Source organism: Prenolepis imparis, unplaced genomic scaffold (genome assembly GCF_030444845.1).
Source record: "Prenolepis imparis isolate NDT839.2.m4 unplaced genomic scaffold, iyPreImpa1.0 SCAF_14, whole genome shotgun sequence".
Lineage (NCBI taxonomy): Eukaryota > Metazoa > Arthropoda > Insecta > Hymenoptera > Formicidae > Prenolepis > Prenolepis imparis.
This window is the reverse complement of record NW_028141172.1, coordinates 6,737,616-6,757,732: the sequence shown is the minus strand read 5'-3', so window position 1 is coordinate 6,757,732 and position 20,117 is coordinate 6,737,616. Positions and strand designations below refer to the sequence as shown.

Below are 20,117 nucleotides of genomic sequence, written 5' to 3'. Positions count from 1 at the left end.
ATTAAATATTAATACAAAGATATCTTAAATAAATACAAGATATTAAATTCTATATATATAATATAAACATTAATATTTTGATATCTTATTATTAATATTTACTTAGTACATTTAACATAATAATATTAAAATATTAAAATTACCATTATTAATTCATATTAATTTTTATAATAATTTTATTATTTATAGTATTTTATTATTAACATATTTATAAAATTATATATTATTTGTTTTTTTTTAACATTTATGTAAAATAAAAATTTTAATAACATTTGTATTCTGAGCATAACACTATAATTTAAAAGAAAAAAAGAATTTTATCCTTACTGCATAAAAAGAAGAAATTAAATTGTGTTTCTCACATAAAAGCTATATCAATTTTTCTTTACTTTATAAAAAGTTGAATTTTGCATTATTGATCTCGTACTTATCATTAGAACAGAATTTTTAATTCCTCTTACATTAAATTAGAATAACAACCCAGTAAAAAATTGAAAAAATATCAAATGTACTTATTTTATACATCATCCAATAAATTGTGACAAGGAAAAAAATAATTCCTTTTAAAAATCAGACAAATATAAAAAATATATATTTCTGTTTGCAAATAACATATAATTTCCTGATTAAATTTTTTGAAAATTATTTTAAATTGTAATAGACAAAATGTTTCTCGAGAACTTTTTAACTATGTATCAACTTTTATCGATTTAGTAATGATCGAATAAGACGTTTGTTATGTATAACCTTGAGAAGCTATTTACGTGAGATTATGTATTTCACATGTTATCATACTGCAAACGTCGTCAGATTTTGATGGTCCTTTGAAGAGATAACATCAGAATTAAGCGATACATTTTTGACTAAAGTGATTCGACTCGTGATTTTACAAAGATAGATCAAGGTAAGTCAAATACAAAACATTTAGATATATCTTTTGAATATAATTATATAAAAATACGTAAAGAATTCGCTATCTTATTATAGTTTTTATTTTCTAAAAAATATTTTATTTAATGTTTAAGTAAACTTTTAAATGTTTCTTTTATTTCAATTATTATCTTTATTTTCTTGCATATTGCAAATAACATGAAAACATTTATAGATGTAAATTGTAACAGTATTTATTGATTTTTTAATACGTAATAAATTTTAATACGTAATAAATTAAAAATTAAAGACAGATTAAGTCTTGTTTGATACATATTTTTTCCCGAATAGATATCTAGAATCAATATTTTCTCATATGTTATATTAAATGTGTAATAAATATAAAAAGATATAAATGGATATTAGTTTCTTAAAGAAATGTTTATACAATAATAAGTAAAAATGAAAAGTTTCTATGCATTATTTTGTTTAGTTTGATTAGCCGGTGAAACATATATAGACAAAAATTGAAATAAGCTTAATATCAATATTTTTATTATCACAGTATACGAATATGATTTGACAAGTGACATATAAACGTGATAATAATAACATATTACAAGCATTATGAATTCGAACGTACGAAGTTCAATTATTAGAAGAAATTATTTTATACATATTTTATGCTTAAATATATAGCATATATTTCTGAATTTAATATTTATAAAAGCTTTATGATGTATGTATCTCTCAATCAAACTTGTTTTATACAAAATTATCCAAAAGGTCAATCGCTCGTGAGATGATTAGGGACCCAAAAACAAGGACAAAAAAATTGGTATGAACATAGTTCTGGAAATTCATTAATTTAATATATAAATGTAATAAATAAAATAAACACATACACAAACAAATTAAGAGATGTACCTTCACGTTCTAGAGTGTTAAAGCTGTCTGCAACTTTTATTATTGACTATATTTTGTATAATTATGTTACAAAACTTATAAAAACTAGAGAAAGAAGTCCCTTCTTTCAATTTTGACAAAAAAACTCGAAAGTAAAGAAAATTGAAATTTTAACATAAAAATAACATTATCCGAAAATCAATGCAATTCCTATGTTTACACTAATTTTTTTCTTGTTTTGGGTCTTTAATCACCTCCAGATTTGTAAAACAACAATGAACAACTATTTAAATAGGTTGTGTACCTTTTTTTAAATTTTTGTAATTTTCTTTAATAATTTTTCTCTTTAATATATTTTCCTTTTTTCACTGGAATCGACAATTTTGCATTTCTTTTTCTTGCATTAACTTGTTCTTTGCTTTCGTTTTCTGTTTTACTTACTCTTAGCAAGGAAACGTTTTTGCAGATATCTAAAAAATGAGACTTGGCACGATGTTCCTAAAATTATCATTGAATACTTTATTATATATCCTTGTAATGACAATGGCTTTTTCTATCGATGTAAATGTGAGGGAAATATGGCGTAGAGAGTTTAAATATCGTTCGTTGAACTGTGTGATACCGCTTCGATATAACTTGAAGATGTCACTGATACCAGGATACGTGTCCTATGGAGAATCTAGTATTACTGTTTTTATTAATTGTGCAACACGCAACATAACTTTACTTATATCAAAATATATGAATGTAACAAAAGTAAATTTGGAGTCCTCCGACAGTGGTATAATCTATGTACCAAAGCTTTCATATAGCCATAATAAGGATACTGTCGTTCTTGATTTTGCCGAACAATCGTTGCCTGAAAATAACTTGGAATGCGGATCTTATACTCTATATGTCGATTTTTCAAACTCTATACATGACATGGACGAGCCTTTGCAAACTTGGTACATAGACGAGAAAGAGGATAAGAAAGAGTAAGTGTATAATAAGTTATATTAAAAAAATAAGCTTTTATATATATAAAGGTATATATAAATAAAAAAAAAATATATATTAGGTGTACAAATTAATTCTCGGCCCTAATATTAAATCAGCTGTAACATTTATTTAAGAGGAAAGTTTTTGCAGCCAACTTCAGGGCTGTATAGTACCAACATCATACACTATAAAACCGATATATATAATTGACATAACTTCAAATAATTCAACATAAGCACAGTAAACATGATGGCGTCTAATAAACAACACATTAGGCATTGTTTGCTCTTTGCATTTCAATTTAAAAAAACCGGGTAAAACTGTTACTGCTGAGCGTTACAAAATTCAACTTTTGCGTTTAAGTGACGAAATCGAGCGCAAAAGATTTTTTACGGGCAATGGACGAAGGCCGGTCATTCTGCTGCACGATAACGCGAGGCCACACACGGCTAAAGCGACTAAGGACACGCTTGATTTGTTGGGCTGGGAAATTTTGCCACATCCGGCGTATTCACCGGACCTAGCCCTGTCAGATTTTCACTTGTTCCGGTCCCTCCAACACTATTTGGCAGATTCCCACTTTAAAACGCTCGAAGAGGTCGAAAAATGCATTGCTGACTTTATTGACTCTAAACCGGCGTTCTTTTATCAAGAGGGGATTCGTCACCTACCCAAAAGATGGCAAAAATGTGTAGATGCCGCCGGAGATTACTTTATTGATTAAAGTTTATTCTAAGTTTGTTTAAATAAACGTTAATTTTCATTAAAAAAGGCCGAGAATTAATTTGTACACCTAATATATACACATACACATATAATAGATGATATAGTACGATTCAGTAAACTTATTTATTTACTTAGGCATTATTATTATTTTTTTTTTTTAATTCCTTCCTTATTTAAATGGGAATTTGAAAAAAATATTAAATTTTATATTTATAATTGAGATAATGCTTATTTATATTTTAGAAAAAAAACTTTATTTTTGTCACAATTTTTTAATTTTATTGTTAGAGTTACGATTTATAAATTTATGGGTACAATTTAGCAAACCGGTGTTGTAAATAGTACCAAATACTACCTTTTTTAAATTTCTAATTTACAATATAAAACAATGATAAATTTGTGTTAATGTTTAGCGTATATTTTTGACAAAGAACTATTAATTTAAATTAATATAAAAATTTTGTCAATTCTTTGATAATTTTAATATTTATCTTAGGGGATACAATTTAGCATACTATCTCTTAATAATAGGATAACAAAACAAATGCTATGAAACATTATACTTCTCAAACTCGTTTATAAATGGCATTCTGCGATCTTTAAGGCTTTTGGGTCCTCGCCGCGGCCATGTTAGATTGTGACGTCAGAGACGAGAAAGCACACGCTGAAAATTCTTAGATGCCATTTTTAAATGAAAAGATATTTCGATGAAACACTACTTCAGATGGCCTTAGCACACTCTTAAAATACCTCGAAAATTATTCTCTTTCCTTGACAGTCGATAAACAACCGTAAAATAATTGTGATATCAGATTTTGTCATGCGGAATGACTGCGCATGCGCAAAAACCAGACGAACTGGGCCTTATGTTACAATCATTTTACAGCTATTGATTGATTATAAAGGGAAAAGAATAGTTTTCGACGTATCTTAAGAGTGTGTTACAGCCATCCAAAGTGCGGTTTCATCGAAATATCTTTTTATTTCGCAATGACATCTAAGAATTTTTAGTGTGTGTTTTCTCGCCTCTGACGTCACAATTTCAACATGGTCGGCGAGAAATCAGGAGCCTTAATATTTCTGTACCAACAATTGCTAAAAATTTGTCATTAAAATGTATTAGGTTCGTCGCAACATTGTTCCAGCCCAGAAGAACCCTACAACTGTTTCCATGTTTGGGCGAGCCAAAATTAACTGCCACCTTTAACATCTCAGTAGAACATGATAATAGATACAAACTTTTATCAAATATGCCGAGAAAGAAGCATCAATTTCTGACTAATAACATGATGCTTACGCATTTCCTCACGACCCTTCCGATGTATGCAAACGATGTAACGTTAATTCTGATGACGTCTAATATGATATCTTCAGATCCCTTCAGATACGACCTTAATGCTGCGAAAAGAATGATAAAGACGTGGTGTAGATCGCACTTGATACCTCACATTAAATTTACGCAACATGTTGTCGGAAATGTAACCATGTATTTAGAAGACAATTGGAAGATTTTAAAGAGAGGCCCTAAAGTAGATTATGTCGTTATTCCGAATTTTGGAGACAAAATCAGGCAGACTTGGGGACTGCTATTGTACAAGTAATACATACATTTAAGAAATAATCATAATTATAACTCATTAAAATATATTCTATTTCCAGCTTTTCAAGATTAAAAAATTCGAACTCGCATTTTTATACGATTATTGTTAGAATTAAATAGAAGCTTGATTAAAGAGAGATTTATATAACAACATTTTCCGATTATTTTAACATTTAGAAAGAATTTTATAGTTTAGAAATATACATTAATGCTTAAAGTAATTTCCATAAGTGATTTTAATAATTGACAGTAACAGACGTATAATAAAATTATAGAATAACTTACATTCATATTTATCACGTAATAGTCACATTTATTTATTCATAAACTTTTTCGTTATTATATCAAATCAAAAATTCAAAAAATCAATTTCAAATTAATTGACTTACTATATACAACTTTAAGTTTTAATGTCATTAAGGATATATATTTATATCTTTATTATTGAACTTATTGTATGAGTTTGATATCTATGTTTTTTTTGTATTAATCAAAGAATTGTTAAGAGCTTTATTTTATCCTATCAAAGAAAAATTATAAAGAATATTGGAAAATAAAATATCCGCTTATTATATTTTTGAGAAAGAGAAAGTGCACATAAAGTTATATAAAATAATTAGATATAATTAACATAATGCATAAAAATACATTGTGACAAAAAATTAATTTTCTTTTGTTTTTCAGTGAAAGATATATTATCTACGATGAAGAATTACATCCTGCTGCGTTTAAAACTATAACAATGCGCTTAATAATTCATGATATAATATATCAGTGGTTTGGTAATCTCTTCAATCCTTGTTGTTGTTCTCACCGATGGTTAAATGAGGGCTTCATTAAGTTCGTCGAAACGCATATCGTTGATAAGGTTATATTATTATTATTATAAATTAATTATAAATTATTATTATAAATTTTCTAATGCTAATTATAAGACATTTTTTGTCGATATTGTGACAACATGAAAAGATTTGAAATTGTCTTCCCTTTATTCGTTAAGAATAGAAGAAATGCCGAAAAATATTAAATATTCATTTTTTCACTTTCTTACAATTTACAATATTTTAATAATTTAAAAAGAGACATTCTAGATTATTTATATAGCAACTATCTATGTTTAAATTTTGTATTATAATTTAGAAAAAACTTGCAAGTTTATTTTTTATATATAAGTTTAATAATATTTTTTATATGTCAAATACTTTATTGTCAAATGCTATAAAATTATGTAATATTATATTATATAAAATATAAAAGCTTTCTTTAGAAATAACAAGTAATTCCATATATATATCAATGCGTATTGTTAATGCAAGCTTCTTTTTCTGTTTTTAGGCCTTTCCAAACTCTCGGATAATAGACTTGTTCATAATCCAAGATCGACATGAATCTTGTCATCTAGACATTCATTTTCCTCCCGATATTTATGAAGAATTTGCAAGTGATTTAACATTTAAAATTGAGTCTACTATTCGTCATCATATTATAGGTGTGTATGCATATCTGAATTATAATTTGATTACTATAAAATGTATATTATATTATTTTATAAAAAAAATTATAAATAATACAATTCAACAATAGTGAAATGGCTAATCATAAATATCTAAAAAAAAATAAAAAATTTTAATTTTACATTTATTTGTTTCTTATTTTAATTATTTATTGCTATAATAGGACCCAATGTATGGCGCATGTTAGAAAGTGTAATTCCCAATAATATATTTTGGATGAGTATCAACACATATCTAAACATGAAGTAAGTGACAAATATATTGTAATATAATAATTATGTACCACAAAAAAATGTACACAAACAGAAAAGTATGTACGAAAGAAAAGTAAAAATGTAAATCTTTTCTAGACAACATAAAAAAATATACGTTAAGTTCATAAAAGTATATCCAATGAATATTCAATCTTACCTATGTAATAAAAATTTGAAAAATAAAAAATTAGTGAACGCTAATAAAAAGTTAAATCTGTCGACAAAGTAGTTAATAAAAACAGACAAGATCAATTCATAATTAAAATAAATAATTATGATTTTAAATTTTCTGAGTGTGAATCAAATATATTGTACATAGTTTTTATTTCTACAATGTTAAATTTTACAGGTTGACTTACTTAAATTCGACAACTCCCCATGATTTATGGAATATTATGCAGACCGCCATAGGTAAATCAAAAATTAAGAACTACAAACTAAACGTAACACAAATGATGGATATTTGGACTGAACAGAAGTTTTGTCCTGTGTTAAATGCGATACGGGATTATTATAGATCTCACATGAAAATATCGATAGACAAAACATTCGGTCAACTCCCAAAACCCTTTTTTATACCCGTCACCTATACTACGGAAACAAACATTAATTTCAACATAAGTTGGCCAACCATTGATTATTGTTTAACGGAGTCAAATCCCGAGCCGAAAATACCCATTAAAAATGGAGATCAATGGTTTATTGTCAATATACAACAAACTGGTAAATATCATCACATAAGTATTCTTATTAGTAGACATTTTAGTTAGTATTTTTATTAAGGGTCTTCGCCGCGGCCATGTTAGATTGTGACGTCAGAGGCGAAAAAGCACATGCTGAAAATTCTTAGATGACATTTTTCAATAAAAATATATTTCGATAAAACACTATTTCAGATGGCTTTAGCACATTTTTAAAATACCTCAAAAATTATTCTTCTCCTTTGATAAAAAATTTTCATTTTTCAATATAATATACATATGTATACATATGTTATTAAATTTATTTAATACAGCTTTACATGCTTAAAATATAAGAAAATAATATACATATATATATATCGAAATATTTTTTATTATATTCATTCAAAGACATATAATATGTATATGAAAAAATCGAAGGAATAAGTGAAAAAGTCGATAAAATTTATTTGTTAAATAATAGGATATTATCGTGTCAACTATGATCCCGAGAATTGGCGAAGAATTGTACGTTATTTAAATTCTGAAAATTATACAAATATACATGTTCTCAATCGAGCGCAAATTATCGATGACGCGTTTCATCTTGCGATGGAGAAAAGACTGAATTTCTCTATATTCTGGGATCTTGCAAGTTATTTACCGAAAAGAGAGAAAGATTATATAGCATGGTACCCTATGATCAAAGCTTTTGAATACTTGTCGAACATTTTTGCAATTATAAAAGTACCTGACATGGATCTTCCCCCCGTACTTCAGGTATTGTCACATGTTGTAAAGTTTATCGACAAAATCGTAATAGATATTAGAGGTATAAAGTAACAATTTATTACATTAGAAATTTAAGTGCATTTATTAAAATTCGGAGTTTATTTTAATCACTTACTGAAATTAAATAATTTGGCGAATAAGAATGCGTATTTTTTCACACATATATTTGATTTTATATATAATTCAATAACCGAATAGAAAAATATGTTTTTTAAATTGTAGGAAGTATTAGTAAAAATAAAAGGGTTGTTTGAACATAGAAAAGAGCATATATATACATTCATATATAAATACGAGAATATATATGATCAAATGAAACCCGTCGAAGACGATTTTAGTAAATATTTAAAACAGGATCTCACAAAATGGGGATGTGTTATCAATATTGGCTTGTGCATAGAAGTGGCTAATAATAAATTGGAATTGTATATAGGGAACCGCAATAGAAATAAGTAAGTTTTCTTACAATCTTAATTATTTTTGTGTAGATACACTTTTTTATATCCCCTTGCGCGTATATTAGATATATTACATTAAACAAAATGCTGCTATAAAAATCAAATGTATGTATATTATTATAGTATATTATTATATATGTATATTATTATATAAAATGTGTTTCTTGTTTCTCTAATAATTTCTGTTCGTATAAACAGAAATAAATGAAAAGCAATTATAAGAATGATCTGTACAAAGATTTTTTTTTACATGAAATAAATTTTGAAAAAATAAGAGAAAAAATTGCCCTTATATGTATATATATATATATATATATATATGTATATATAGGCATTGGAATCTTTTTTTAGATTTCTTAATAAATTTTTTTTTTTGACAGCGTGTGTATTTTAGTTTCTTCAAAAAATACAATACAAAAAATAATTCTTATAATTATTTTTCCATTATTCTTTTTATTATTGTTTCAGTATACATATAAATAGAATAGAGATTATAAAAAAGAAAGGAAACATTTGCGGATATATATATTTTATATATATAAGTATTATGTACCTATATTATATTTATATTTACTTATATATGAACATTTTTCCTGGATATTTTTATTAATATAAAGAAGCTATATTAAATATCAATAATAAATATGTCAAAAATTAGAATATTTTTGTTTGTTTGTCGTAGAATTTTGCCTGGGTGGGAGGAATGGACATATTGTAATGGTTTAAAGACAGCGAACGTTAGTGCATGGTACACTGTATATTTGATGGCATTAAATACGTACAAAGAAAAATTTCATTGTAAAATGTTGGAATATCTTGGTTGCTCTGAAAATCCTAACATTATCGTTAATTATCTGTGGCACGTAATACCGGAATTTGAAAAGCAAATGTTAAGAGATCATGAGATGCTTGCGCAAGAAAATGAGCGTAAAGTTTACACTTTAACTGCTAATATGTTTCTTTTTACTCTTGCGAGACATGCTAAGAACACTCCAGTACTTAAAGAGATATTAAAGTATTATGAATTTTTAAAACACAGGTAATAACTTTTATTTTATAAAAATATATAGCACATTATCGTGAGGATTTATTATGTATATTTAAATATATATCTATATATATAATTTTTTTATAGTCGAGTCAGTATAGAGGTGGCATTAAATGTGCTTATCAACAATGCGTACTCTGGTAAACAATTATTTAGCGAGGTAAATTTTATATTTATTTTTTATAAAATTCTTTTTATAATACTTATTTTTTATAATGCTTATTTTTTTATCACAATGTATTACGTATCGTATATTGTAAATAATGTACGTATTTTTCTGTTTCTTTCTAACAATGAGATCTCTTCTATATCAATATAATTTATGCTAACCATTTGAAAAACTCGGTTTTTATGATAATTAATTACAAAATTTCTAATTGATAAGACAATCAAAATTAAAATAATATTTATTTTAGATACGTGAATTCGCGAAACAAAATATGGGATTCTCATATTTCCAATTTTATATTCAGCAGAAGTTAAGAACACGTTCTCATAAAATAATCGGCCAGTTGCAATTCTTTTACAGTTTGTTCGAATAAGAGTTTAAAGTGAGAAGCTCAATACGCTTTACTACTAATAAGCTCTACTTGAATTGATATGGGTGCAACTGTAACACGTACATCAACAACTGCAACAGTAAAGCACCCATTTTTTATTAAATGTCCAACAATGCAGTATAAATAATTAAAATAATTTGTTACATATTTATAATGTTTTATATATTTCTTATTTATAAATTACTTGTTACTTTTATTTCAATTATTTTCTTGATTATTTCTAATTATATTGTATTATATTGTGAATGTATTTAAATGTATTTAATGTTGAATTAGCTCTTATATATTATTCAGTTTCATTTTTTATATAACATTAATTATATTTATGTAATGTTTATTACATACATTCACACACACACGTATAATTTTATGTATATTGATTATACTTATAACTCTCTCTTCATTATTAATATAGAAATATATTAAATAAATATAAGATATAAATATACATATAGGATATAAACATTAACATTTGACATATTATTAATATTTACTTAGTACATTTAATGTAATAGTTAATATTAATATTAATATTGCTATTTTATATTAATGTTTATAATAATTATTGATTATAATAAGTATTGAATACACTTTGAATTTCAAAATTAAAATTTTTTAGGGCATTAAGAACTAGATGGTACTGCGTAAGTTTAAAAAAAACTATTACTTCTTTTAAAGAAATTAAATAATTGCGTACAGCGCACAATTTCTAACAATTTCTAAAAAGTTATTGTAAAAACATCTATTTTTGTACATTAATAAAATTTTAAAAATATTATTTTTATTAAAGATTTTATTAAAGATAAAAAAAACTTTCTTTAAGAAATATTGTTTCAAAATATAATACGATGTTTAAATAAATATGTTTTTACTATAAAACTTTGTATTGCGTAAAGAAGTAATTAAATTGTGTGTTTCTCATATGAAAGCCACATCAATTTTCCTTTACTTTGTAAAAAGTTGAATTTTGCATTACTGATTCCGTATCATTAGAACAGAATTTTTAATTCCTCTCATATTACAGTAGAATAAAAATCCAGTAAAAAAGTAGATAAAATGTAAAATGCTGTACTTGTTTCATACATTATCTAATAAGTTGTAACAAGGAAAGAAATAATTTTTTATGAAAATCGGACAAAAATAAAAAATATAATTCTGTTTGTATATAACATACAATTTTCTTAATTAAATTTCTTGAAAATTATTTTATATGTAATATATAGACACAAAGTGATTCTTGAAAACTTTTTAATTATGTATTGACTTTTATCGATCTAGTAACGATCGAATGAGACGATTATATTACGTACAACCTTGAGAAGCTACTTGATACATAAGATTATGTATTTCATATGTTATCATACCGCAAACGTCGTCAGTTTTCGGTGGTCTTTCGAAGTGATAACATCAGAATTAAGGGATACATTTTTGGCTAAAGTGATTCGGCTCGTGATTCTACAAAAATAGATTAAGGTAAGTCAAATACAAAACATGTAGATATTTCTTTTACATATAATCATATAAAAATAAATAAAGAATTCGCTATCTTAGAGTTCTCAATTTCTAAAAGATATTTTGTGCAATATTTAAGTAAATGTTTTTTTTTAAATTTCAATACTTATCTTTATTTTTTGCATATAACATGAAAACATGAAAACAGATTTAGATGTCAATTGTAACAGCATATTTTTATTTTTTGATCATTTTAATACATAATAAATTAAAAATTAAAAATAGATTAAGCTTTGTTTGATATATTTTTCTCGAATAGATATTTAAAATCAATATTTTCTCATATATATTAAATTATATATGTATAATAAATATAAAAAAATATAAACGCAATGGATATTAATTTACCTTCTTAGAGAAATGTTTATACAATGATAAGTAAAAATGAAAAGTTTGCATTATTTTGTTTGAATTACTGATGAAACATATATCGACAAAATTTGAAATAAGATTAACATCAACATGTGTATTATTTGTTTCTTCAAAGTAAATAACATATAAACCTGGTGATTAGTATAACTTATTGGTAACAAGCATTATAAATTCCAACGTGTACGAAATCCAATTATTAGATGGAATTACTTTTTACATATTTTATGCCTAAATGTATATTACATATTTCGAAATGCAGTATTTATAAAAGCTTTATGATATAGGATCTTTAAATCAAATTTATACATTATTAGGATGTTCCAAAAGTGTAGTCAATCGCTCAGAAAGTGATTGGAGATCCAAAAACAAAAAAAAGTTGATACGTATGTTATAATTATGTTAATTATATGTTGCAAAACTTATAAAAACAATTTCTTCTTTCAATTTTGAAAAAAAATTTGAATGTAAAGGAATTTGAAATTTTAATTTCATAAAAATGGCCGTTATCTCAAAATTAATGTACTTCTAAACCTATGTTCATACCAACTTTTTTCTTATTTTTGTATTCCATTTATTAGTTACATTTATTATATTAATTTATCAGTTTTTTTATTTATTTATTTATTAGTATTTATTTATTTATTTTTTTATATATTAATTTATCAGTTTTTTTACTTATTATTATTATATTAATTTGTCAGTATTAGTATTATATTAATTTTTCAACATATATATATTTTATATTTTCAATATCCCTTTATGTTCTTAAATTAAATGTATGTAATATAATTGATTGATGTTTTAAAATATGGACAGTAAATTAATCAAGCATTGCATAAAATTGGGATTAAACTTGATCATCAAATTAAAAACAGCTATAAAATTATACAAACTTTAAAAAAATTCAGTTTTATAAAAATACAAATATTGCTATCATCAAACCTAGTTAATGAAATAATATTTAGCAAAATGGATTATTTGTACTTTCTTGGTTCTATTTTAATTATCCAAAGTATTAAGTAAACGCGCGCGTGCGCGAATCAGAAATTCAGAAAACAAGCCCTAAAAATATAATAATTAAAACTGTTTGTATATGTGTATTAAAAACGTTTAAGATAATTATAAGAAGTAGGAAAAAGTTAATATCATCAATAATATTATGTTAAAATAAATCATATTGTGTGAGTTACAAGTATGATTAAAAAACAATTGAGTTTAACAATTTATCTTTCTTAGGGCATTAAAGATTAGATTAAAAACAAAACGCGGATAGTATTGTGTAAATTTTGAGAAAAATTCTTTTCTCGAAACTAAATGGTTACAATTGCGCACAATTCTCACTTTATGTTTATTTTGATCATATATTGTGTGTAATAAAAAAATATATAATTTAAATTATATAAAAATACTTCATTTAAATTTCTGTAATTTTTTTTAATACGTTTTTCTTTTCCGACTGATCGATCAGTTTTGCATTTTTTGTATTAACTTGTTCTTTGCTTCCATTTTCTATTTTACTTACTCTTAGCAAGGAGATGTTTTTGCAGATGTCTAAAACGAGACTTGGCAAGATGTTCCTAAAATTGTCATTGAATATTTTATTATATATCCTTGTAATGAGAGAGACAATGGCTTTTTCTGTCGATGTAAATGCAAGGAATATATGGCATGATGAGACTGAATTTTGTCCGTTGAATCGTCTGGTACCGCATCATTATTATTTGAAGATATCGCTGATGCCAGGTTACGTGTCTCATGGAGAATCCAATATTACTGTTTATGTCAATTGTGCAACACGATACATAACTTTACTAATATCAGAATATATGAATATAACAAAAGTAAATTTAGAGTCGTCTGACAGTGGAATAATCTATGTACCTAAGCATTTATATAGTCATAATAAGAATATTGTCGTTCTTGATTTTGCCGAACAATCGTTGCCGGAAAATAACTTGGAATGCGGATTTTATACTCTACAGTTTAAAGACAGCGAACGATAGTACATGGTACACTGTATATTTGATGGCATCTAGTATGTACAGAGAAAACTCCGATTATAAAATGTTAGAATACCTTGGTTGTTCTGAAAATCCTAACATTATCGTTAATTATCTCCGGTTTGTAATACCAGAATTTGAAAATGTAATGTTAAGAGATAATGATCATAAGATGCCTGCTCGAGAAAATGAGCGTAAAGTTTATACTTTAACTACTAATATGTTTCTTTCTACTCTCGCGAGACATGCTAAGAACACTCCAGTACTTAAAGAAATACTGAAAAATTATACATATTTAAAACACAGGTAATAACTTCCATTCTACATGAATATATAGCACATAATAGTGAGGATTTATTATGTATATTTAAATATATATCTATATATATAATTTTTTTATAGTCGAGTCAGTATAGAAGTGATATTAAATGTGCTTATTAATAATGCGTATACTGGCAAACAATTATTTGGCGAGGTAAATTTTATACTTTTTTTATTATAAAATTTTTGTTATAATTACTTATTTTTTATCACAATGTATTATATATCATATATTGTAAATGATGTACGTATTTTTCTGTTTCTTTCGGAGATATCTTGTATATCAATATAATTTATGCTAACTATTTAAAAACTCGTTTTTTGTGATAATTAATAACAAAATTTCTGATTGATAAAACAATCAAAATTAAAATAATATATATTTTAGATACGTGAATTTGCGGGAAAAAATATAAGACCCTCATATTTAAAATATTGTATTCACTACAAGTTAATAACACGTTCTCATAAAATGGACGATCAGATGCAATTTTTTCACCGTTTGTTCGAATGAGAGAATCGAGAAGCTCAATACGTATATAATATAAATACAGTAAAGCACTCATTTTTATTAAACGTCCAATAATATATCATAAATATTTAAAATAATTTTTTACAAATTTTAATGTTTTATATATTTATTATTTATTTATAAATTACCTGTTTCTTACGTGAGCACTTGACTTCAATTAATTTCATGATTATTTCTAATTATATTGTATTATATTGTGAATGTGTTAAAATGTATTTAATGTTGAATTAGTTTTTATATATTATTCAATTTTATTGTTTATATAAACATTAATAATATTTACGTAATGCTTATTATACACATATATGTATATGTATGTGTATATGATATTATGTATATTAATTATACTTATAATACTCTATTAAATATTAATATAAAGATATGTTAAATAATATAATATAAATATAAGATATGAAATTAAATAATATAAATATAAGATAGAAAATTTAATATACAAATAGGATATAAACATTAATATTTGATTTATTATTAATATTTACTTAGTACAGTCAACGTAATAGTTAATATTAATATTAGCAATACTATTTTATATTAATGTTTACAATAATTAGTATTTTATTATTAATATCTTTATAATATTATATATTAATGGTTTATTTTTCTTGTAAAATAACGAAAATTTTAATAACGAACTTTAATGTAATTATAATTTCAACATGCCAAAATATATAATTTTACATATATGTTTATTTCGTATTTTCTAAAAAATTTTTCTACATGTATGTATGACATTGTGCAATAATATTAACTCCTTTTTCACATTACAATTTTTTAATCATGGAGAAAGATAAATAAAGTAAAATCAGAATGTATAAATGAATAAAATATGTATATGTATATTAATTACCATTAGTGATTTTCATTTATTTTTTCTAAAGAGGAAGGTAAAATACAAGAAGATAAAGAAAAATAAAATTCACACCTCGAAATTATTTTTTATTTATAATTAGGTATATTATTTACTATGCGCGTTTTAATAAGATAATTATAGAAAATAGGAAAAAATCAAGATAATATAAAATAAAAAAATTAATCAAATTGTGTGAGTTACTAATTTAACTACAAACACACATTAAATTTCAAAATTAAAATTGTTTAGGGCTTTAAGAACTAAATGATACTGATTAAATTAAAAAAAAGCTATTATTTTTTTTTAAGAAATTAAATAATTATGTACAAGTCCACAATTTCTAAAAATTCATTGTATAAACATCTCTATTTATGTACATTAATAGAATTGTGAAAAAAATGTTTTATGTTGAAGAAAAAAAAAATCTTTTTTAAAAAAGTATTGTGTTTCAAAATATGAATACGATGTTTAAATAGATGTGTTTTTACTATAAAACTTTTGTACTGCGTAAAAAGGTAATTAAATTGTGTTTCTCATATGAAAGCCACATTGATTTTACTTTACTTGTAAAAAGTTGAATTTTGCATTACTGATTCCGTATCATTAGAACAAAATTTTTAATTCTTCTCACATTACAGTAGAATAAAAATTCAGTAAAAAGATAGAAAAAATGTAAAATAATGTACTTATTTCATACATTATCCAATAAGTTGAAATTCATTGTTAAATATAAATTTTTATTTTTATGTAATCGCTCGTCTACAAAGTTCCAGGTCCCGAAATAAAATCTTGAATATGCCTCTGCTCCTAAGATAATTTATTTTGATGCAAAACTTCGTATTGCTAAATAATTAGTTATAATTTCAGACAAAAATTATCTCACAAAAAAGTCGTTTTTAATTAAAGTGGTAATCATCGATATTTTCTTGTCAATATGAAAACGGATTTTTTAGATACTTAATTATACAAACAAAGATTTTAAAAAATTAGAACGACACAAGCGCGATTCCTCAATTTTATGTTAAAGAGAATGATACAGAAATCAGCTGATCACTGTCAAAAAATATTAATCGAGTTTAAAGTACTATAACATTATATTTAAAATATACTATTATTTAAATTTTTACAACATAATATTATTTAAAAATTTAATTAGCAAATTAAGTTTCATCAGCTGATGTATGTCAAAAATATTAATAAAGCGTTAATTTGCTAATTAAATTTTAAAATAATAATATGTTAAAAAGATTAAAATAATAATATATTGTAAATAATACGTTATAATACTTTATCTTCGATTAATATTTTTTGACAGAAAACAGCTGATAATTGTCAAAAATATTAAAGTTTAAAGTAGCTGATTTCTATCAAAAAATATAAATAAATCCTTTCGTCAATAAAATCATAATTAATTTCGTTGTGATTATCTCGATTATCAATGGATTCTTGTAGAAATCCTATTTCTTTGTTCGCACTTTCTGTTTCAGATTTAAATACTGAATTTTTATGCATTGCATAATTATTTAATATATATTTTTTATGCGTTGATTGCAATACGTGTACGAATATATGTGAACTAATTATGTAATGCATAACAATTTATTATTAATATCTTTAACAGAGAACAAAAATAAATAGAATTTTCTACAAGACTTTTTCGATCAAAATATCTGCGCTTCTATTATATTCGCGCGTCTGTACCGCGCGAGACTGACCGCAAGACTCTTAGCAGCGGTATGGTTAAACACAACCCATACGTCCGCCACGCTGCGCGTCTCGCGCGAGACTGACGCTGACGATCAGTCTCGCAATCGCAATGTCTCGAGATCGAGAATCAGTCTCGCGCGAGACGCGCAGCGTGACGGACGTATAGCTGCGCTTGGCGATACCGCTGCTCTGAGTTTTGCCTGCTTGCGGTCAATCTTGCGCGAGATATGCAGCGAGATGGATGTGTACAGACGCGCGAATTTAATGGGAGCGCAGATATTTTGATCGAAAGTTTCTTGTAGAAAATTCTATCTTTTTGTTCTCTGTTAATGATTTAAATAATAAATTTGTATGCATTGCATAATTAAGTCACATATTTTTATGCATGTATTGCAATCAATGCTTAAAAAAATATATTAATTAATTATTAAATAATTATGCTGTGCAATAAAAATTTAGTATTTATATCATGAACAGAAAGTGTTAACAAAGAAATAGAATTTTCTACAAGAATCATTTGATAATCGAGACTAATTACGATTTTATTGACGAAAAGATTTATTAATATTTTTTGATAGAAATAAGCTACTTTAAACTCGGTTATTATTTTTGACAGTTATTTGCTGATTTCTGTCAAAAAATATTAATCGAGGATAAAGTATTATCAACATTACTACTTTAATTTCTATAACATTATTACTTTTAAATTTAATTATCTAATTAACGCTTTAGTAATATATTTTGACAGAAATCAGCTGATTAAAGTTAATTTGCTAATTAAATTTTAAAATAATATTATGTTGTAAAAATTTAAATAACAATATATTTTAAATATAATGTTATAGTACTTTGAACTCGATTAATATTTTTTGACAGTTATCAGTTGATTCTGTCAAAAAATTATTATTATTTTAATAATTATTCTATTTAATATAAAATCGAAGAATGTCGCGCTTGTGTTCTTCTAGTTTATAAAAAATTATATGTATCTATAATATAATATAATTGAGAATATATGCATTCGCGAGTGTATGTATGCTTGTTTATATATATGTTAATTTTTATTTGCGAATTCTAAAAATTGTTCGACTTCCTTTGGAAATACGCAGTGCTTTTTAACATTTTTCTAATAACGCAATATATGAATCTGAGCTTAAAAGCTCTCTTTTAAAAAGATCTTCATTACTGTCCCGTTTACTGGATTTCTTTGTGTGATGCTCACGATAATATCTGATATCTTTATTGTAAACAGCCTCAAGAGCCTCCTTTGAAAGTTGGTCAACGAATAATATATAATAAAAATTTTATTTTAGTCCCTGAACTAAGTTGTCAACATTTTTGCATTTATTGAGCAGTTTATAAAAGTAAATAAAACTATAGTCCATTGCTAAATTGTTAAATATGAATTTTTTTTATGTAATTGCTCGTCTACACAGTTTCAGTTTCCCGAAACAAAATTCTGAATATGCCACTGCTCCTAAGATAATTCCTTGTGATACAAAACTTCGTATTGCAAAATATATGTATAATTTCAGACAAAAATTATCTCATAAAAAAGTAGTTTTTAAATCAAGGTGGTAATCATCGATATTTTCTCGTCAATATATAAAAACCGATTTTCTAAATGCTTAATTATACAAACAAACATTAAATTAATATTTTAAAAATATAACGTTTCAATTTTAAAATAGAAATCATTGAATCTGTAGAAATTATCATTCATGCAATATTGCTCGATTGCTATCAAATTATGAAAGTAACACTCGCTGTTTATTTTGTTTGTTCTGCTTGTATCTTGTCTTATGTCATCTAATTATTTATTCTGTGTTATATAAATTCTATCTTGCGACTTGTCTGATTTCAAATTTCTGTGAATTTCAAATTATTTTGATATACGTTATAATATACAAAGATGTTGAAAGCGTTTAAATCAGCTGATTAAAGGCGTTAATTTGCTAATTTTAAAATAATAACCTGTTATAAAAACTAAAATAAAAATGTTGTTATTAATAATATGTTATAATACTTTAAACTCGATTAATATTTTTTTGACAGTTATCAACTGATTTCTGTTAATTATTAATTTCAATTTAATTAGGAAATTAATGCTTGAATCAGCTGCTTTCTGCCAAAAGATACACTTGGCAAAAAAAAAAAAAAAAAACGGTACACTTAAAAAGTAGTAAAAATGGTAAAAGTTCAAGAATTTATAATTCAGCTAATAATTATGATATCTAGGTGTTTAAAATACGAAAATAAAGCTTGAAGTCTGTAGTTTGAAAAAATTTTAGTGCCGATTACGTGAAATGATCAGTTTTGCAATGACAAATGACAGAGTGAGAACCTGCAAAACTAATAAATAGAAGGTTCACTTTTCTGAATTGCACGACGTAAATCAGTTGACGTTTATTTA

General features: G+C 24.8%; 1 protein-coding gene and 1 long non-coding RNA gene across 2 annotated transcripts in view; one reads left to right on the top strand and one right to left on the bottom strand.

Moving 5' to 3' along the window:
• The window catches only part of LOC145945592 (uncharacterized), a 290,305-nt gene that overhangs the window by 64,397 nt on the left and 205,791 nt on the right, over positions 1–20,117 (bottom strand). The gene's annotated exons all lie outside the window — the stretch shown is intronic.
• On the top strand, positions 2,419–9,973 carry LOC145945533 (aminopeptidase N-like). The gene is made up of 10 exons (XM_083054591.1): positions 2,419–2,753; positions 4,607–5,080; positions 5,768–5,951; positions 6,419–6,572; positions 6,761–6,842; positions 7,201–7,574; positions 8,016–8,311; positions 8,546–8,775; positions 9,464–9,776; positions 9,917–9,973. Exons 1-10 carry the CDS (start codon positions 2,419–2,421, stop codon positions 9,971–9,973), a joined length of 2,499 nt encoding a protein of 832 aa, XP_082910717.1.

Bases quoted from the DNA above. Each gene is read 5' to 3' on its own strand.
- LOC145945533 (XM_083054591.1), top strand. From the start codon at position 2,419: ATGTCACTGATACCAGGATACGTGTCCTATGGAGAATCTAGTATTACT. The intron at 2,754-4,606 runs GTAAGTGTATAA...AAAATGTATTAG, and splicing joins GAGAAAGAGGATAAGAAAGA to GTTCGTCGCAACATTGTTCC. The intron at 6,843-7,200 runs GTAAGTGACAAA...TAAATTTTACAG, and splicing joins AACACATATCTAAACATGAA to GTTGACTTACTTAAATTCGA.